General features: G+C 40.0%; 3 protein-coding genes across 4 annotated transcripts; 2 read left to right on the top strand and 1 right to left on the bottom strand.

The window, feature by feature from the left end:
• The first annotated feature begins 1,588 nt into the window (after nucleotides 1–1,588).
• cnn1b (calponin 1, basic, smooth muscle, b) lies at nucleotides 1,589–15,068 on the top strand. The gene is made up of 7 exons (XM_008415343.3): nucleotides 1,589–1,891; nucleotides 10,940–11,061; nucleotides 11,156–11,222; nucleotides 11,317–11,454; nucleotides 12,102–12,218; nucleotides 12,308–12,454; nucleotides 12,979–15,068. Exons 1-7 carry the CDS (start codon nucleotides 1,832–1,834, stop codon nucleotides 13,219–13,221), a joined length of 894 nt encoding a protein of 297 aa, XP_008413565.1. The 5' UTR covers nucleotides 1,589–1,831; the 3' UTR covers nucleotides 13,222–15,068.
• Nucleotides 15,069–15,074: 6 nt separating this feature from the next.
• On the bottom strand, nucleotides 15,075–17,376 carry elof1 (elongation factor 1). Of its 2 annotated transcripts, none has more exons than XM_008415342.3 (4): nucleotides 17,251–17,376; nucleotides 16,585–16,707; nucleotides 16,432–16,502; nucleotides 15,075–15,648 (listed from the first exon to the last, which is right to left on the bottom strand). In XM_008415342.3, the coding sequence occupies exons 2-4, from the start codon at nucleotides 16,698–16,700 to the stop codon at nucleotides 15,584–15,586; spliced, it is 252 nt and encodes an 83-aa protein (XP_008413564.1). In that variant the 5' UTR covers nucleotides 16,701–16,707; nucleotides 17,251–17,376; the 3' UTR covers nucleotides 15,075–15,583. The 2 variants fall into 2 exon arrangements, with proteins under 2 accessions (XP_008413564.1, XP_081465761.1); XM_081609635.1 differs by lacking the exon at nucleotides 17,251–17,376 and adding an exon at nucleotides 17,041–17,219.
• Nucleotides 17,377–17,914: 538 nt separating this feature from the next.
• tmem205 (transmembrane protein 205) lies at nucleotides 17,915–21,296 on the top strand. The gene is made up of 4 exons (XM_008415341.2): nucleotides 17,915–18,073; nucleotides 19,283–19,389; nucleotides 19,460–19,623; nucleotides 19,707–21,296. The coding sequence occupies exons 2-4, from the start codon at nucleotides 19,290–19,292 to the stop codon at nucleotides 20,007–20,009; spliced, it is 567 nt and encodes a 188-aa protein (XP_008413563.1). The 5' UTR covers nucleotides 17,915–18,073; nucleotides 19,283–19,289; the 3' UTR covers nucleotides 20,010–21,296.
• Nucleotides 21,297–21,485: the final 189 nt, after the last annotated feature.

The following is a 21,485-nucleotide window of genomic DNA, read 5'->3' as shown; positions in this document are numbered from 1 at the left end:
GGTTTTCAGTCTGCTTCTCTCCAGCTCTGACAATAAGCCCAACATGGCCGTGACACACAGGCTTGATCCAAAGAAAGGTCAGTGGATGAGTCACGCTGTCCGTGGAGCAGCGTCCCCGGCTCCCCTGGATCCCCGCTGCATTCCTCAGCCCGTCCTGGTCCGTGGAGGGGACGGGTGGGGGGGGGGACGCAGTGGGATAAAAGAGGAGAAATACCTCATTGTTCCCAGGGTGACGTCAGGCATTCTGCAGTGGCTTTCATACACATGTCAGACACGCTGCCACCGGCCCCACAGCGCCGGACACACACCGCTGTGTGTCTCTGGATTCAGCTGAGAGTTCGTCTACAAAACAATATCTATCTTCAAAATGCCTAGAAACTCGTTGATTTATCAGACTCTGAAGAGGCAAAAGTAGTTCTTTAAGGGCCAAATGGAGGACCGCATGGAAGAGGACTAGGGCAACTGAAAAAAAGAATCTCACTTATTCTCACTCAGAATTCTGAGAAAAAAGTCTGAAAAAGGAGGGAGGAAAAGGCACCGATGGAAGAGTTCTAAGTCCAAAATCACTGTTGATTCATAGAAAAAAAAAAAAAGTAAAAACCTTCAAATTTGCCTGAAAATATCCTGATGATCTCCTGTCAGGTATATATTTCATACAAAAAAGTTCCAAAAGGGTAGAAAATAAAAAGATTAACAATAACAACAACAAAAAATACTGTGCAGTTATTAGACTAGAAATATCGTAATCATCATCATAGATCAGGGGTGGGTAACTCCAGGCCTGGAGGTCCGGTCTCCTGCAACTTTTAGGTGCGTCTCAGCTTCAACACACCTGAGTCTAATAATGAGGTCGTTAGCAGGACTCTGGAGAACCTGCCTGCACTGAGGAGGTGATTCAGCTGTTGGATTCAGTATGTTGGACCAGGGAGACGTCTAAGAGCTGCAGGACACCGGCCCACCCTGTCATAGATGCACAATTGATGAGTTAAAGAAAATGGACGTAATGTGTCTTTAACAGACTATACAATACAGTATATGAGCGCAGAAAAACAGATGTTCAATAACAGCGAAAATGTTATTGAAAAATGAGTTTAAAAAAAAAAAAAACAGCAGTGCAAAAAAAAAAAATAAAAAAAATTTGCAAATAAATTTTAAAGACATCTGCGCTGATTTATTGACCGGCCGATTTACCGGTATCGCTGCGCCCCGAGTTATTAGATTTACGGGGAAATTACTTTTCAAACTGGTTCCGATGGCTTTTTTCCCCTCTGGTCAATAAAATGGTTCTAAACGAGATGTCCACGTTTCTATTTCATAAACCATGACATCTAATATTTCTAAAATAACACAGAGTAAGTGCTTCTGAGCTCTGAGTGATAACAGAACATTCCATCCGAACACCCGAGCAGAACTCACCCCTGCCTGGGCTGGAGGTGGAAAATGTGACACTGATTCAAAAAAAAGAAGAAGGAAAAAAAAAAAAAACAATATCAGAGCGATGACATCACTCCCCGTTTGACGGAGAGGTTCCGTCCGGATTGGACAGCAGCTGCAGCCAATCAGAGAGCACACACATGGGAAGCGTTTAAAAAGATTCCGAAAAGAGTTGGAAGGTTGTCAGAAAGCCTCAGCAGCTGGTCGGTACCGCGGCTAATTAACATACAGGCTGTTTATTCCAACACACAACTCCTCCGGGTTTCCTGAGGACTTCCGTGCTTGCGTGTCCCTGCACTCGGACAGATCACCGCAACCTGTTTCCTCCATTTTTTCCCCCCCTTCTTCTTCTCCTTTTTCTTCCCTCGGCTCCATCTGCGGACAGACAAACTGCATAATGACAACACATTTCAGGAGCGGCCCGGCTTTTGGACTTTCTGCTGAGGTCAAGAGTAAGGTATGTGTTCACAGGATGGCGCGTGGACTGGACTAGCCCCCGGTGGGAACAGATGGGTCAATATTTGAGCTTGTAGGGAGCAGAATGCTTGCACACTGTGGGCTCGTGCTCATATGGTTTCTGTTATGATGTATTAAAGCCTTTGGCAAAGAAGAAAAATGAGACTTTGCAATGTAAAGTGTAAGGGTTGGCTTATTTAAGAATTAAAAAGTGATGGATGATGCTTTATAGAGAAGACTGGGCTTCTCTGTACAATTTATGTAAAAACAAATGTTCTTATTTTTATTGTTTAATATGACCATGTCACATGTTGGTGTAAACAAAAGTTTTGAATGAAAGTTGGAAGAAAAAATGTTTGCCTCTACCGGTTCTCTCAAAGGTCAGTTGGCAACAAGCAATTGGAATCAACCATCCATATAGATGCATCTTTAAACACAAAACAGGCAACCTATAATAATAATGACAATATATTTGGAATAATGCAGCCCTTTACCGAGTCAATATACTTTGATAAAATATTGTATTTTCTCCTAAAAGGAAAAGAGATCTACTCTTTGGTTTAGACTGCTCTGTAACAGAAATGCAATGTTTCATTTGTTCAGTTCTGACTTTAGGATAAAAAAAATTGTATATAATCCTCACAAACTGTAAAAGCCATTTCTTGTAATCTTTTTCTGCAAGTAACAGAAAAGATGAAGAAAAAAAAGTTTTTATATTTTGCACAAACTACACATTGTTGAAGAGCATTTCACATCTTGACTTGATGCTGTTGCTCTCTCCACCCTGCTAAACTTCTCTGAATCTCTCGGATGAACTCTTACTTTTGCTCTCCTAAAGGCTTCTGGTGTTTACTTGTAGTCATGGTGATGCTGAAAAATGAACCCCTCTCTTTATGTTCCAACTTTTTACCACCCGAATGTTCACCAATCCGACCCCCATATGAATTGTGATGCTGCCACCATCTTTCACAGTAGGCATGGTGTTCTTTTGCTTAATGCTGTTTTTGTGCTTCTGTTTTCATCAGACCATAATTCTCCCTCAAGCTTTTGAGGCATTTCTGGACATCTTATCTGGGAGGGAAGACTTTAGTCTCCAAAATGTGCTCCCTAGCCTCTACATATGGAGGATAAAGAAGGTTGTTGTCACATATAGAACACAGCTACTCTTAATTAGAGATGCCTGCGGCTTGTTGTGTTGCTGTCGGCGTCCCCGACCAGATTCCATCTTCTCTCCTGCAATCAGTTTCTTTTTCCTACTGATTATTTCTCCCTGTGCTTTGATATAGCTGTAATGATCTGGGGGTTGAGGCCAAGTTTTACAACTTGAAGTCTGAAATTTGACTGTAAAGTGGCTTCTATTCATTCTAGTAAGTTGAGTTAATCAGAACTTGAACTGAAGAAGAAAACGGTGGTTTAACTGGCTAAAGTGATGTTCCTGAGGCAACTTTGTACATATCCCACATGAATTACTGGGTCTGAACTCCTGAAGAATAGAGATGGCAGTTTGAGTATGGCAGCAATTTTTAATTTATTCATTTTTTTTTTTCCCCTGAATGGGACTCATTCAAAATGCTTCAGTTGAGTTAATTGCAGAGTCTGTAATTATTCACATTTTGATCAAAACCCACATTTTGACAATAAGCAACATTTTCAATTCTAAAATCATGTTGCTGATGTATGACAGGGGTGGGCAACTCCAGGCCTGGAGGTCCGGTCTCCTGCAACTTTTAGATGGTCTCTACTTCAACACACCTGAGTCTAATAATGAGGTCGTTAGCAGGACTCTGGAGAACCTGCCTGCACTGAGGAGGAGATTCAGCTGTTGGATTCAAGTGTGTTGGACCAGGGAGACGTCCAAGAGTTGCAGGATGCTGGCCCTTCCAGGACCAGGATTGCCCACCCCTGACATGAGCTCAATAGCAAATATCTTTTTTTTAAATCTGATATTCAACCATTGGTGCAGAGCGCCAATAGCTATGCATTTTTTAAAGCCTTTCAGGAACCCCTGATCATTCATGCAACTTCTCTGAGAAAGTACTTCTTTAGAAATTGAACTGTATGTGCTGAAATTAACAGGCTAAAGTCTTGGGCCCCAATCATTAGATATTTTGCATGCTGCAGTGCTTGGCCAGTTGGTCATTTGGCACAGCTCTTATCTTTGGTGGAGAAAGTTGTGGTCTTGGAAATTCTGATCAGGTGTTTTGAGTCTTGTTGGTCCAGGTCACTTTGCTCCTTTGTCATTTCATAGACAGCTTTTGTCTGTCACCATTTCCCTTTTTGTGTTGCTAATCAAGTCATTTCATACCCATTTGTGAAAATCATTGCATATCTGCCTTAAGTATTTTTCTGATTTGTGGCTATAAATGCTCTTGAAGATGTGTAATGCCACTCTAGTTGGAATAAACTGACTACTTTTGTAGAGAGGAAAGACTGGTGCAAAACTACCAAACTTTAATGCTGCTGTGATTTCTAAAAGGAAGATGAATCTATTGAAGGGTTATTATTTTTAAATGAATGGTGTTTGCTTTTTCTTTGAATAGTTCTATAAAGTTACTTTCCCTTTTCTTTTTTTTGTCAGCAATGCTAACATTTTACATGAATGTAACAATTTAGTGGCTTGTCTTTGAGACAAAGTAAAAATTCTCAAAGGAAAATGGATCTCTGCTTGTAATGTGCTGTGATATTGACCTGCATTAAGGATTGAAGAGAAGCTGTTCCAACATGCAGATCATCACCATTGTTCTGGAGGGATGTATCCTGCCCTCCCAATAGCTCCATCACTCAACGCTGGTTTAATTTCTCTCTGCTGTCGCATGTTAAGCTCAGATTCCTTTCAGTACATCCATTCAGCAAAAAACCAGCTGTTATTCTACAGGATGGGACACAGCTGTAAAACGAGTTGCAATTGAGAATTAAAATGGAATCGGCAATTTAGTTTAGAGGTTAATGGACTCTGAGTGATGCTTGCATTCCTGTGGGATGACGTCAAGATTAGAGATGCAACTGAAAAGAGTGACAGGTACATCAGAACCATCTGATGGCCTTTTAAGGAGTGGCCAGGCTCTAGCTGGGAATTTGAGAAACTGTCCCCCTCTAAACAGTTTACATCGGAGTCAAGGATGACAAAACAGTGTTCTGACAGAACACAGGAGGTAAGAAAAGCCTGGCCTGCAGAGGGTCATCTTAGCGGAGCACAAGCAAATCTGGAAAATGGTGTCGGTGGATGTACAGTGCCTTCCAAAAGTATTAACATCCATTCAACAAAACATAAATTTCAGTGTGTATCATTAGGATGTATTGTAATGAATCAGAACAAAGTAGTGCATGATTGTATAGTGGCAGTAATGTACATGGGTTTCAGACTGTTTTTATGGATGGAAAATATAAAAAACTTTGACATTTGTATTCAGAAATCCCTGAGTCAGTCATTTATAAGGTAATTTTATTTGTATAGCATATTTTCAGCAACGAGGCAGTTCAGTGCTTTACATGAGTGACAGGAAATACAACCACATTCTCAGTAACATCTCTACAAGCTTCGCATTGAATTCGTTTTTGCAAAAACTTTAGCAAGAGCATCTTTTACTTTTAAGTCCATACAATTGAATTTATGCTTTGACTTTGCCTGGATCTATCCTGCATACTAATGTTGAAGTTTAGGCCAGTGGTGTCCAAAGAGCCAATTGTGGCCCTAGGAATAATTTTATGTGGCCCCCCTTGGCTGCAGTTCGAGATTGGTAGAATTTTGGCTCTAATAACAAATTTGTCTTGAATGAAAAATGTTGTGTATAAAACTGTATTTTTCTTTCATTGGTTATGTTTTTGATTCCATTTTAATAAACCAAGTAAGGGTCCTAAACATCCAGTGACTTTGTTTTTTACTGAAATGCAAACTTGGAACTCAGTGGAAAATATTGCAAGGATATTTCAGAGAAAGTTCATATCTTTGTTGCTGGCAATAGATGAATAACTTGTAGATCAACAAAATATTCAATCTGGAACTCTTCATTGGATCTACAATTTATTTTCTACTTTAAAATATCCTCTGCTTATTTTATTGCTTAGCAAGTAAATGGAAAATAGACTATAAACTTTTGTATTTCTTTTTAATTGGGGAGAAAAAACAGCTTTGGCCTCTGAGGACTTAACTTGGCAGGTTTGGCTGGTTTAGGTGGACTGCCACGTCTTGGAAGGTTTGCAGGTGCACTATAATCTTTCTATTTTTGGCTTGGTTATTTGTGGAAAATTTTTTTTAAGTCAAAATTTCCTTCTAGTATTGCTGTATTGGTTTGTCTCCTTCCAATAAAATGGTTTCCGTGTCTGCAGTGATCACTACACAGCAGATAAACTGACTAAACATTGTGACAGACTTGCTGTCTGAATGTCGTCCAAGAGTCTGACTTGTTTTGGTGTTGGCTGATGGATGGAGAGAGAGGGATCTGAGAGATTCTAATAAACTGTCAATTCCTTTTTTAGAGTAATATCCTGTAGCAAATGCCACACTGGATCCAGAATGTGGGGGGAAAAATCTCCACTGCTGAATCACTTTTTGCTCTGGGCTCAATGATGTTTACCTTACTTGGTGTGGCATAGCAATGTGTTATGATGGGATGTTTCAGAGTGGCCTCATCCTGTCATTCTGGAGTGGTTAATCTTGTTCAGTTTTACTGTTATCTGTAAGTTATAAATAAGATGGTCATCTATAATGTAACACGGATCCTATATGACCATTAAAGCCCGAGTACAAGTGAAAAAATTGGTGAATTTAGACTTTAAGCTAGGAGCCCGGCTGGGTGATGTGGACCATTTTTATCGTGAAATTTTGTGGCAATAGTTTAATAAAGATTATGATTTAAGGTATATATTTTTTGGTAATTGTATGGCTGTGACTGCAAAGAAATGTTGGGGGGGAAAACCATTCTGATTTGAAAGAGGCTTCTTAATTTTTACTTGCTTCAAAAAGTGATTTACATCCTTGAATTGCACACAGTAACTTTTAATCATGTTTTTACATTTACAAATGTTTGGCACAGTGAAGAAAATTAAAAATATAACATTTCTGATCATACCATCTTGTTTTTTACCATCAATAACTGAAATTATGACCACGATAAATCAAAATTCTAAAATTGTTCACAATGATAAATCCAGCATATAGATGAATAAGGAGACCTTTATTTAAATGTGCAGATTTCTTAAACTATTTTAACTGTTCATTACTTTGCAAAAGTATTCATACTGCTTAAAAGATTTCACATTTTGTCACAAACCTTGACATATTTTCTTGTGATGGACTAAACCAAATAAGTACATAACCGGAAGAGAGAACCACCTCCTACAGCAGCTTTTTGAATATAAAGATTATAATTAAGTCTTAAACTATTTTCCAGTTTTGATGTAAACCAGACATTGTTTGGGTTAATGCAGCATGTCTTTGGTATGTTGGTGCTTAAGAACGTTACCCAACAGACTATCTGCTTGATTAAAATATTTACCCATCACAGGTAACGGTTTTATCTGACCAAACCTTCAACAAGAAGTCATTGAACATCTCTGACAGGAATGGAGGGAAGGTGTTTATTTCATGTTAACCATTTTTTGTTGAACAGGTTATGAGCCATTTATACATTCAGTAGAAAACTCTTTTGGAGTCTTGATTTCACATAAAACCAAATTTGGACCAGGAGGCTGAAGCCAACAGCTAGTCAGAGAGGCCAAACCAGAGCAGACTGCTGCCATCTTAAAACAACTTTATGCTCACAAACATTTTCAAGATGAATGCATATGCTGTTTTACAAATCTGTGAATCATTCGTAGTTATGTTAGACTGTTTGCAAAGAAGCTGATTGTATACATAGGTAATGGAGATTGGAGGCGGTGTGCCACCAATGATCTTTGAGTGGAACATATGAAAAGGGCAACGGCTTGATTGAAAAGGTAAAACGGATTTTAAGCTTCTTTCAGTAAATTTTCATATTGCCTTACTTTTCTGTCAGACAGTTACTCTGAATGAAAACACTTTATACGTTCCCCTCAGTTTCTGTGTTTCACACAGAAAAATCACCTAATTTGCGACTTACAGTGCAACTTGGGTAATTTTATTTATTTTTCTCGTCTGGTCTGAGAGCGAAATTGCAATTGTACCTTTCGATTTGCAATCCTCCAATATTTCCTAATGCTCAAACTTCAGGGGAGGGAGCGGCCTGCACGCCGGAGGACGTTCCAACTGTATTTACAGAGTTCTGCTATGAAAAGATGCAACAATCCTTTAATTAAAAGACAGAGTTAAACCGTCTCCTGGAAGCAGAACCTGCCCGGCGTGGCCTGCGCTTGTCAGATGTGGGCAGCCTGGCTGGTCGGTTCACTGTAAAAGGGCACATTCTGGAAAATCCACAGGGAGAAGGGGAGGAGGAGAAGGCATGTGAGAGGAAGAAATACGAGCGAAGCCAATAGGAGATGGTGTGGGGGGGGGGTGAGACGGTCAGAAAGGAGGGGAGTGTTTAGCAGAGCTGTTTCTCCCAAGTTTGGTGTGATGGACTGGAAGCTCAGCTATCCCTGCTGCTTTGAAATACTTGTTTGTGTTGGCTGCATGGCCGGCACTGAGAAGACTTATCTGCAGAACATTCAGGAAACGTGTGCAGTTTACCGTGTGTGTGCCTGGGGGAGGGATCGGGGGGGGGAATACCAGAATTCAAAGTATTAGGGCCGCAGCAGCTTTTGTGCCAGGATGGAAATACATGGAGAGCAGAACCAGGCTGAGAGGTTCTGGATGCAGGAATGTCCACAGGCCTTTTTCATTTTCATTCAACTTCCTGTTCTGGTCATGCACCTCACCTCGCTTTTAAAGCACTTGTTGTTGCACTAAGACTTCCAGTTACGCTGGAAGTCTGTTTGTTAGCCGGAGGGGAATGAGCGAACGCAGTTATTTTAGGAACTGGAAACGGGAGTGGAGGGAGCCAACGAGGATTACAAGGGAAAAACTTGTATAATGAAAATTAATGTTATAAAATTGAAATTAAAATTATAAAATTGTTATAAAATTTAAAAAAAAATTTAAATTATAACTGAATTAATGGGTAGTGGGATAAATGAGGCTGAATTGCGATAGGAATTTTATATTTTCCCTCCACTTTGCATTTTTTGTGTGTAACACATAAAATCCTAATAAAATGCACTCAAGTCAGGGGGAGGGAGGTGCACCCCTAAACTTTTTAAAGCACAAAATCAAAAATTGTGGAAAATGCATCATTTGTTGGACTTTAAAACTTGCTGTATTTTGGGACACTGTAGCATAACGACAGCTTTTCCTCAGTCAGAACCTTTTTTGGAATCGCTGCAACACAACCATCACCATTTCTATTTCAACTCAAAAATACTTTATTGATCCAAATAAATGAAAAATGTTGTAACTCGTATCATCCAAATATGTTCAGTTGTTTTGGGTGGTGAAGCTGTAGCAGTCGGTGTTGCAGCAAGTCTTTGGATGCCTCTGACTGAAGGCAGTTGCAATGCGATAGTCTTGTGACCTTCTAGTGGCTCAATATCTGAACAAAAGAGCTGATATTCCACAAACATATCCAGGTTTACACCATGTGTTAGCAGACACTGCTAATCCTCCTCCTTTGCTGCTGCTGCTACTTTTAAAATCTGATTGGCTGTAAAGTTAGAGATGCTTTTATTTTGGAATACGATTCTTACCTGCTATGATCTATATAGGAAGATGGTTTAACATCCTGCTTCCATTTGGGGTCGTAGTTCAGATATTGGTTGAGCTTTTTAGATGCTAATCGGCTGCTCTCAGCTGTAAAAACAATACATTGTTGCCATGGTTGCGTGTCACAACAATTACATTTTGATAATATGAAGAGCAAAAATCCCTCCAGCTGCACGGCGTCCAAATCCAGATGGAATAAATGTGAACATGCAACAACAAATATTATAAACAAGTCACTAAAAAGGAAACGGGCTAATGTAACAGAGCTTCTCTGACATCAGCGGCACAATTCTGCAACAATGACTCGTTGGACAAACTTGGGTAGTTTTAAGTACAATATTTGATTTTGAAATTAATAGTGTTTTTGAATATAACTGGAATTAGGTTAAGTTTTAGATTTAACCATATTGATGTGATGGAGTGGCCCAGTCAAAGTCCAGACCTAAATTCAGTTGAGAATCTGAACAGATTTGAAAATTGTTTCATTTTGACCTCCATTTTCAATCGCCAATGAAATGAAAAACATAAAGGGCAGCAAATAGTTGATGAATGCTTGGGGGGGTTCTTAACTAAAGGTGAAAACTGTCAGTTCAAACAAAACATCCTGAATTTAAATGGTCGGTAAGTTTGAGTAATTTAATTAGGGGTAATTGAATTGCTCATTTTCATTCTTTTAGCACTGGTTTACTTAATTTTGTGAGATTGGCTGATATTTATATGTGAAACTGATCTTTCCTACCTCTGCAAATATCTTGACAATCTACTTTTGCTGTATTTATTCACTATATTTAGTGACTTTTAGACCAAAACAAATTTGACTAAATTCAGAATCTGCAGATCACAGATTTCAAATGTTGATCGGCCAGAAAATGTCCCTTCAGTCGGTCACATAGAATCCAAACCAACAAAATTAGTGGTGTGAAAAAATTTGAGAAATCTCTAATGGCAGAAAACGTGTGGTTTTTCACTACTAGTCTCCTCACAGGAGCAGCAGGAAATGGAAACATTTCTACTGCTTTGGTCAGTGAGAGTTGTAATCAAACCACCGTTGCTAACTTGGCAAACTTTACACTATACTTGGCGACTTTTCCAAAAAAATAAAAAACTGAATTAGCAGGTCAGACTTTTAAATATCGGTGATTAGCCATTAAACTGCAATCGGTGCACCTCTAAACTGTGTGCATTTCAACACAAAACCAATTTACGACATAAGTTGTCTCAATTAGACACTAATACACTCAAGAAAACGGCCTAATCCCATCAATCTGAATGTTCTGAGCACTGATCAATGTAAATCTCAAGTCTTGTACTGATTTACTGCTTTCTTTCCATCAGTTGGCTGGGAAGTACGACCCACACAAGGAGGAGGAGCTGAGGCTGTGGATCGAGGATGTGACCGGCAAACGAATCGGAGAGAACTTCATGGAGAGTCTGAAGGACGGAGTGTTGTTGTGCGAGTGAGGCGCCGCCGGCTTTGGAGGCACAAAACTTTCCTATCGTACTGGGAAATATCCTCCTAACTCAAGTTTTTTGTTTTCTCTGCATTTGTAGACTCATTAACGTTCTACAGCCAGGTTCAGTGAGGAAGATCAACCAATCCAGTCAGAACTGGCACCAGGTACGGCAGCAGCAACACAACACACTTCTGTTCCCCCGTTTTACTTTTCCTTTCACTCGGCTAACTCCACGTTCCATCCTGGCCGCGTCCCCAGCTGGAAAACATCGGGAATTTCGTCCGCGCCATCACGGAGTACGGCCTGAAGCCGCACGACATCTTCGAGGCCAACGATCTGTTTGAGAACGTCAACCACACGCAGGTTCAGAGCTCCCTCATCGCCCTGGCCGGAATGGTGAGACGCTGCAGTAGATCTTAATGTCAGTAAATTAGAATGTCATGAAAAATGGTTTATTTAATATGGGTGAAAAGGTTTAAAGTGTAAAATGGAGAGCAAACGACCACAATTCAGCTTGTTGTGGTCATGTTAGCCACGAATAATCACTAAATAAGCTGCATCCATGCATTTTAATGGAAAGTTAAGTGGAAGGAAAAAGTGTGGTAAGAAAGGTGCATAAGATTAGTTTTCCAGATGGTGGTCATTGAAGCCCTCCACGAGGAAGCAGAAGGTCATCACTGCTAAAAAAAAATGGATGTTTAGAAAGCTAAATTAATATTTTAATGGAAAGTTAATTGACCGGAAAATCCACAGTTGTGAGAGGAATATTGAAGTGAAGCTCCTCTTTATTGGGCTTATGAAATATTCTAATCTGTTGAGAAAGTCAATCTTAAGTTTTTAATTTTTTTAGCAATAAATGAACAGAAATAAAAGCTTGATGCATCACTATATATGTTATGGATCAATGCTTTTAATGGAAAGTTGAACTTTTTGAAATTTGTTTCTGATATTTTTTTTTTTTGGACACACTTGTAGGTCTGCATGTTGACTCTGACTGGTAAACCAAAGACATTTAAAAGTTTTGTTTTTTTTTTTCTCGTCAGGCCAAATCTAAAGGTTTCCATTCAAAGTACGATCTGGGCGTAAAGTACGCTGAGAAGCAGCAGAGGTACTTTGCTCCCGAGAAGCTCAGGGAAGGACGGAACATCATCGGCCTGCAGGTCAGGAAGGACGAAGCGATTCTACCAACGTCCTGTACGCGTTTCGGTTTTAACTCGCAGCCAACACCAACGTGTTTCTGCCTTTTCAGATGGGAACCAACAAGCTCGCTAGCCAGAAGGGCATGACCTCCTACGGTACACGTCGCCATCTTTACGATGCCAAGATCGCCATGGATACCCCAGTGGACCAGTCCACCATCAGCCTACAAATGGGCACCAACAAGGGGGCCAGTCAGGTGAGGGAAAAAACCCAACTAATTTTACTATTTGTTGATTTTCATTTGTTTTAAAAATAAACAACCTCATTTTAAGTCAATTTATTCTCAAGATTAAGACAATTTTCACTTTCTGCAGATTTTTTAACTTTTTTTTTTCCCCAGTAATATAAATGCATTAAAAATGCTAATAAGTTAGGGCTGCAACTAGTTATTTTAGTAATCAATTATCCCATCACTCTCTGACGATTAATAAATTAATTGTATTATAAATTGGCACATGTTGCAGACTTTTCATTTAATCACTTAAGCTTATATTAAATAATGGATATGCATTAAAAATGCTAATTAGCATTTTTAACACCAACATGCATCTTTATTTGTAGATGCATCTGCAACTAAAAAAAGTCTAATTTTGCTTACTTAATCTGATTAAATGTTTCAGCCGTAGCTTTAAACGTCACAACTTAAAGGCTTCTTTACAAACCCCTTCATTTAACTCCGTCTTGCTGCCCCCCCCCCCCCCCCCCTCTTCTCCCCTCCAGGCCGGCATGATGGCACCAGGAACCAGGCGGCACATCTTCGACAAGAAGCTGCAGCTGGAGAAATGCGACACCTCCACCATCTCCCTGCAGATGGGCACCAACAAGGTGGCCTCCCAGCAGGGCATGACCACCTACGGCCTGCCGCGCCAGGTCTACGACACCAAATACTGCGCCAACCCCGTGGACACCTACAACAACGGCAGCGAGGTCGAGTTCGACGGCTACAACCAGTACTCTGACTAAAGAAGCCACGCCCCTCTGCCCCCCACCAGCCCCTCCCCTTCTCTTTGCTTTAACGCCAGACAACCATCCACAGCTGTCTCTGCGACAAGCAAAGCCTCCAGACTCTGAATGACGTCGTGGCGTCATTAGTTCCTCGAATCGTTTTTTTTTTTTTTGTTTTTTTTTTTTCCCCAAACATGTTTTTACGCTGAAGGATTTTATATTTTTGCTTTTCAATGAGCATGAGATAAAATAAAATGTTTACACTGGCCTTGCGTCGCCAAAAAAGGTCATGCTGTGGCTGACTTCTGTTGCCGTGGTTATTTGTAGAAAATACCCACGCCGTACAAAGTAGATATATTGATCTTTGCTATTTATAGTTTTTTTTTTTTTTTTTTTTTTAATTCACAGATTTTAACTGTTGATACCCTTAACTTCTCGTTGTTGCCTTTCCAAACATGTTTGAACATTGATGGGAGTAGAATCATGAAGTTGGTGCTATTGAACTTTGACCCAGCCACATTAAAAGCTCTGCAGGCTGGAAGGAAAGTTTGGGAAGGAAACGTCGGAGCCACGGATTGATCCGTAAAACAGACGCCAATCCAGCAACATTGGCCATTAAACGGCGCTGACCTGTGCGGCTCGTTGGCGGCATTCGGGGTTCCGAGGAAGCATTCGGAATGCTTTTCAGTCACAACTGTTCACTGCTTTCAGAGGAACACGCGTATGTAATGTTGTGTAGTTAGAAGTGTGGAGAACATATTTTATCAGTAGTTTCTTGTATTGCACGCAAGTCCACTTAAGTCACCCTTTGTTCTTTTGTCAGCAGTTTTCTTTTGTAGTTAATTTAGGCGTTGGTGGTGTTTCTTCACTTGCACTTGAGGTTTTGTGCAGAAAATGGTGGTGGAATGTCACGAGTTACTAAATTTGTAATTTCTGAATAATTGTATCACTACAGTGGCGCCTCGGGTAAACGCAGTTAAAGAACCGCAACCATTAGCAATTTGGTAAAACCTGCAAATAACTGGGACTCCACAAGTTTATAACTAAGGGCGCAACGATTGCAATATTTTGGCCGATCATCGACTGTTAAGGAGCCTGACAATTTTTTTTTTTTCCCTCTAAATGTAGCGACTAAGTTGGCAACAGTAGGGTGACTACTGTTGAGCTCATGTGACATAGAGGGCAGATTTCTGTCGGCTCTCACTGCAGAGAAATGGGGAAAGAGGCTGATTCTTAGACCTTTGCAGATGTAAATAAGACCCAAATGCATCTGCCGAGTACCCAAAATTAAGTACATCGGTGAGTAAACTCCCCCCATCCCCACATCCAACTGCAACACATGGGGCCAAGCAGGAAGAGCGGGTAGTGGGAACAACGCACCACCATTCTCAAATCTGATTGGCTGAATATCAGCAACCAATAGGAAAATAAATTGGGCCAAGCTGCTTGCTAAAATCGGGCCTAAAGAAATATTTATCATTATCACTTTATTGTAGGGTTGCAGATGCCACTCATCATTGTGATATATTATCCAATCAGCTGTAACTAAGGACATTTGCAGTTCAGATTAATTGGCTGTATGACTAATGGAAGTACGCCATCTAGTGTCGCTTGCATGACTTATCAATCCACCACTTTTAAAATTGTTTTGTATTTACTGAATTCCAATTTAGAGAGTTTATTTTTTTGGATTGTGCATTAAACTGAATGTTTTCATCCGGTCGCCACAACAGCACTGATGTGGGTTTTGTTGTAAATAAACAGTTTCACCGTAAATTTCTGTTCCAGGATCGAGGCCAGGATCGCTGTGTGCCTTTCACTAAAAGAAAAACAAACTTTTGTGCAATAAAAACACTTGAAAATGGCGACTGTGATTTCATTGTTTTAATCACCGTCGGCACCTGAAGGTGTGGAATGCATCACAGTGGAGTGAAAACAGACAATTGTGAAACCACTGGGATAAAAAAGTTGGCAAGTTTTTTTTTTTTTTTTTTTTTCAGTGCATCACTGATACAGGTCCTACAGAAACAAAACTAAACACAAACTTTAGAACATCAAAATAAAGTAAATGGCAGATTATTTAAAAGGGGGGGAAAAAATATTTTAAGTGGGAAATGTCCAAGACAGTTTGGTCCATTAACAGGAAAAATGAAACATTTACCCAAAGCAAATGGAGGCTACATACAAACGTGAAATGTTTATATTTACATGCGACTGGGAAGTCGCTCTGTCCCGACCAGAGGAATGTGACTCAGTCAGCAGAAGTGGACCTAATAAGAATTTGACACGCTTCAGAGAAAAAAAACAACTAAACGTTTGGCTACGTGAGGCGAACCCAGAGTGAGTCTCTGAAGGAGGCGTGAGTTGTGTGGACGACTGGCTACTGATTGGCTGCTTCGCAGGCGTCAATCCAGTCGCTGTAAACATCCACGGGTTCAGAAAGATCTGCAGAAGAGTCGCTGAGGAAGAAGATCCTGTTTGTGCTGATTTTTCTCAGTGTTTTCTGGCACATTTTCCTTTCAAAACCTGACAACATGGTTGGTATTTTTCCTCTTTTGTGTTTTACAGGAGCTTAGCAGCACAGGAGCACCACAAGGCACTGTACTCGCCATTTCTTTTCACTCTGGACACTTTAGGATCAAAGTGTCTTTGAATTTCAATACTATTAAAGCAACAATATCAATTTACTATGACATATAATAAAATAAGGCATCTGAACAGTTGGTTGCGCTACAGCGATGAGGCTCTGGGTTGGAATCAGTGTCTGGAAACTGTCTCCATGGAGTCTCTGTTTTCCCCAGGAATGGATTATTACTACAGCCCACAAACCTCACTGTAAAGTTAACTGGTCACTCTGACATTTGTGTCCAGTGTGAGCGTCCGCTGCTGTTAAGACTCTGTCCAACCGGCTAATTATTACAAAGGCATGTAAAATGCAAGTTCATAAAAGTTGGAATCTCTGAGAAAATTACTGCGCTCCAAACTGTCCTTTGTGATATTGATATATTTGCAATAGAGCTTTTGTCTGAAATAAGGAAAAACTATTTGACAAACTGACATATGGTTTAAGTAGGCAGCTCCTCCAATATTTTATGAACTTTAGTCTTCTAGAACTGCGCTGCACTTTATTTTCTGCGCAGTACACCTGTGATTGCCACATTTTATTTTGTAACATATGTTACAAAACATATCTTTTTGCACCACCTTTCATTATTCAAAAAAGGATACATGTTATAGGAGTCTGAAACTCCTCCAAGCACACGCTGCACGATATGATTCCCGTGTTCCGAGTTCTCTCCCTGAAACACAAAATATTGTGAACATATTTCTTTACAATCGGCGTCATTTCAAAAGCAATGTCAGTTCCATCGGTATCCTCACATCTTGACGTCGCAGGACTTCTCGTGGTTACAGAACGGACATGTGAACTGGGTGTCCAGGTTGCCCGTCATCTTCTTTTTGGGTGGTGGCTTTCTCTTGGACTTCCTGCGTCCCATCGTATCCCTGCAGGAGAGACAAACAAACACCATGTTAGTGTTCTCATCCATAGCATTTTACTTGGAGTAATTAAATTGCTGTAAATATAAAGGCAGGCACACCATACTTTAAAGATTTGATTTAAAAATCACACTGAATCAGATTATCCCTATAAAATGTTTCTTTTCCTCTACTAAATGTAAAATTCAAACACCATCAATACTTTTGTAAATACATTCCTAAAACCTTTCATTTCAGAATTACTGGATATATTTTCTACTAAGTTTACTACACATTTCTTTACACCAACATAAAGCTAATACGGCTTTTTAAAAATTTGCAAACGCTTCATGTATTTACCAAAGTGAAGAACGATTGAGAAAGAAACAACGGCACAGAGATGCTGCAAAGATGTAGCTAGCAGCTGCTAGCATGTATATGCTAACAGGTAACTGACGTTTGCTTGTAGCGCTTATCAAGTGGACAAAAGCCAGGCTATAAACGCGCCGAACCTTTATCTCCATGCTTTACCATTTCACCATTTGACTAATATCGCTACCGTTATCTTACCAAATTGATGACAGCAGCGGAGGATGCTCAGGAGTTCGTTTACCAACCCGTTGCGTATCCAATATCTGTTAGGACGTCGTCCATTGGTCAGGGGAGGCATTACGCGGGCACTGGTTGGTTCCAAACTGTCCAATAGTGGCGCTCCTTCTCTAACACCCGCCTCCTACCGGAATAGAATAGAATAGAATAGAATAGAATAGAATAGAATAGAATAGAATAGAATAGAATAGAATAGAATAGCATTTTGCACAGAAAATGGAAAGATTTTTATATCTTTTTTGAAAGAAAAGAGACGCTTTTGAAAAAAACAGGACATATTCATGTTATGGATATTTCTGTGTAGAAATACATAAAATAATACAAGAAATGTCTACATTTTATATGAAGCATTTCTCTATTTAATAATAGGTGAAGGATGCTTTTTAGTGTAAGCTACCTATGGTTTAAATTGCATTGTAGACTCTGAAAGAACGATGTTTTATATTCGGCAAAAAATAATAAAGATATCACAAAGAAAATATTGTGTGAAGTTAGTAATTTAAACAGAACCGGGTGCTATGCTGGTCAGAGGTTTACACACGTGCTACAGTAAATAAAACACCTGTGTAGGTGCTGTGACAATATATGTCGACAATGAACCAATTAAAAACAGTGTCACGACAAACTGTCGCCTAGCCAAGAATGTGATTGGTCCGTTTCCATGAAAGAGGCGGGGCTATTGATTCCAGAAATTTGACAGAGGAAGTGGCTGTCCCTATGAACTTTGGTTCTTACCCTCGTTGATAGACGGTGGTTGTCCTTCCTAAAAGCGCTCTGGACTAAGGTAGGCATCGTTTCTTTGGTCATGCTGAACTTATTCCCGCTGTAATTATGTAAAGTAAGTCGTGAATAAAGCTAGTGCAGCTGCGATGCTTATACTTGTGTAACTGTGCTAGCTGAGTGGCTAACAGCTCCGCAGCCTTACTTGCACGCTTACTTCAGGTTTTTGTTGTAGTTCTTTGCAGTTTAGATTGTTTCTACACCTTCTTCCTCTCCTCCTCCTCCTCCTCCTCAATATATTGTCTTTGCCATGCTTGCATATCATTTTACCACGAATAAAGAGTGGAGTGAAATGACTGTTCTGCCTCCTTCTTATCTCACCCTGAGGTGCTTATCTGGTCTGTTGCATGAGCGAAGTTGAAGCGTCAGTGACGCCCAAGTAATTTCTATCTTTGAGGCCATTAGTTTTGCTCAAACGTCTCCCGGTTTTTTTTCTGAACATTGAAGATTCTGTATGGGAAAAGGAAAATAAAACAATTTATTTTGCAACAGATTATAAAGTCTTGTTTTTACAAGTGGGAGCAGCTGATTTATCATTTTAAAAGCTGAAATAATACTTGAACTATGACCCCAATTTTGGGCTTTTCTAACACATGAAAATTGTTTTATGTAAATCAAGGCTTAATGAAAAGGCAAACCAATGAACTTGACATAAATTGTAAAACTGTTTAAGAAATAAAGGTATAAATGGATAATTACATAAAGACAAAATTGTACCAATGATGGAAACAAGCGCAGGCATTTCAAAATATGTCAAACACCATACAAATAAATAAATGAGTTGATGGCAGTTTACCTGAATTGTTAAGGACTCTTAACACAAATAATCAGTATTTTAGGAAGTTTAATAGTTTTGTACAAAAAGTTATCAAAAGTAACCAAACTCCACTATGGAGTTCTGTTTTGCGAATTGGTAAGATTAACAAAGTGGGACCTAAAAACAAATATTGGCGATAAAACTAGCAATTGTCGACAAGAGGATCCAAACAACCCGAATGTCAATCAACTCACCACTGAATCTGGTGAATCCATGTCAAGTTTTCATCGACCTTCGGGATGTAAAGGGCTAACCACACACGGCCAACACCTTTAGAACAGCGCCCCTGGTGGCTGGAGGAACGAACGGGTTACAGATCTGATGAAGTTGCTTAAATGTGCATCTTTCCTCAGGTTGTGAGAACCAAATTTTTCACTATCCGTCTCGTTTCCGTAGCGATGCCATGGCGACAGAGGGGGAGCCGACCGACGCGATCAAAGTGTTGCACCTGCTGCTGCTCGCCTTCACCTGGGGCATGCAGGTGTGGGTCTCCTTCATCGGAGGTAAGTGTAGCCCAACCCGGCAGAGGAAGTGAGGCGGCGGTAATGCCATCCGGTTTCCCCGTGTCCGCAGGTTTCGCTCTGGTGAAGCAGGTGTCGCTGCACACCTTCGGTTTAGTCCAGAGCAAGCTGTTTCCCATCTACTTCTACTGCCTGCTGGGAAGCAACTTCACCAGTCTGGCCGTGTACGCCGTGTACCACCCCAGAGAGCTGCTGGACTGGCATGAAGGCGTGCAGGTGAGCATCAATAACTCCCTCTTTGACGGTAAAAAAAAATTACTGTTGGTTTGGCGTCGTTTTCTCTTCCTCTTGGCGCCCAGATGCTGATGTTCTTCGTGGCGCTGATCACAGCAGGCCTGAACGCCCAGTGGTTCGGCCCAGCGGCCACCGAGGTCATGTTCCAGATGAGGGCGGTGGAGGAGGAGCACGGTCTGGGGAACCAGGTGGGGCTGGGCAGCCAGAGGGAGGACTACGCCAAGCTGAAGGAGCAGGACCCAAAGTACCGGGCCTACAGGAAGACGTTTGGGCGGTACCACGGCCTGTCCAGCCTCTGCAACCTCATCGGCTTCCTCTGCGTCACGGCCAACCTGGTCTACACCGCTCTCAAGCTGTCCACCATTTAAACGGCAGCATTTTTATAGGCGTGTCAGGTCCGCAGGCATTCATGCAGTATTCACAGTTTCCCACATTTTACTGAAAAACAAGTTTTATTTTGATTTTAGTGTGACGAACGAACATAAAAAAAGTACTAAAAAGGGAAATGGTATTTCAAATCTACAGGGGACATAATGCAAACATCAACTAATTATATAGTAATAAACGATGCAAAATCAAGCCAGACGCTCAGATGTTTAAGGATAAAATACAGTACATTTAATAAAATGAACCCAACTGTTGTAAATATTAAGCAAAAAGGGGGAAAAACTTCTTAAAACAGAAAAGTTCCACTAATGTATAAACTCAAGTGGTTTATTTGGGGTTGAACTTCTGAATTTCTAAACAAAATCTTCTCCCATAAGTTATTTATAATAAGCACAGTCCAAAACACTATATTATTGTCCAAGACTGGAGTAAGTTCATTTTTATAGTAAAGTCGACACCAAAACTTCTTATAAGCCCACAAATCACCTTGTATAAAATAAAATAAAAAAAGACGAATGTTTTGAAGTGGGTTTTCAAAAACTTGTTGAAGTTTAAATTCAGGAATATAAGTATTTTTAAACATCACCCTGAACACATCATCCCCACAGAAACATGGTGGTAGTAGCATCATGTGTTGGGGGTGTTTTCTATATATATATATATATATATATATATATATTTTTTTTTTTTTAACAAATTATTTCATAAGTGATCCAGAATGTATTTTTGCAATCAGACGGACGGAGATGCGCTGACGGCGTCATGTCGATTTAAGCAGAGATTATGGAACAAACATGCAGCTGTTGTCTACTTCTGACTTTTACTGAGGAAATGATTCATCCATTATTTTTTCTTGTAAAGGATCCATTGATATTTTTGCTTTAACTACATATACCTTGTCTACTGAACAATCTGTTAAAACACTGGAACAAATTAGAACATCTTTTTGCAGTTGCTCTGTTTCTCCAGCAGATGGAGATATTTACCCATAATTTCTCAATCCGTATCTACATTGAAGCTGCATTTCAGTTGTACTGTTGTATGTTATGTAAGAAGTTTTTCAGCTTGAATTAACACTGTGAATAATGAAATGAATAGAAGATTTATGGATCATTTCCCTCTGTATTTGCAGAATCTGTTAACGATGCTGTCCTTGTATTGGTTTTTTTATTTTTTGCTTTATTTTGCACACTGTTGTATAAATTCAGACTCAAGCAGACACGCTGGATTCACATTTGGTGTCTTTTAATGAAATTACTTGTGATGCACATCGGGTTATGAGAGTATTTTACAGGCTTGCCGCAGGGAAATGCTGTTCCCATTTCACTATCGACACTAATGGCTTATAATGGAGTACCTCTTAATATTGAAAGCTTGGAATTCTAGGAAACGGATGAGCTTGCACAAATGTGAATTAATTCCAGTTTGGAGTTGCGAATTTCTTTCTAGTAAATATA

This window comes from Poecilia reticulata, chromosome 8, assembly GCF_904066995.2.
Source record: "Poecilia reticulata chromosome 8, P_reticulata-male-v2, whole genome shotgun sequence".
Taxonomy (NCBI): domain Eukaryota; kingdom Metazoa; phylum Chordata; class Actinopteri; order Cyprinodontiformes; family Poeciliidae; genus Poecilia; species Poecilia reticulata.
The sequence above is the reverse complement of the archived record's forward strand: the minus strand, read 5'-3'. Positions and strand labels throughout refer to the sequence as shown.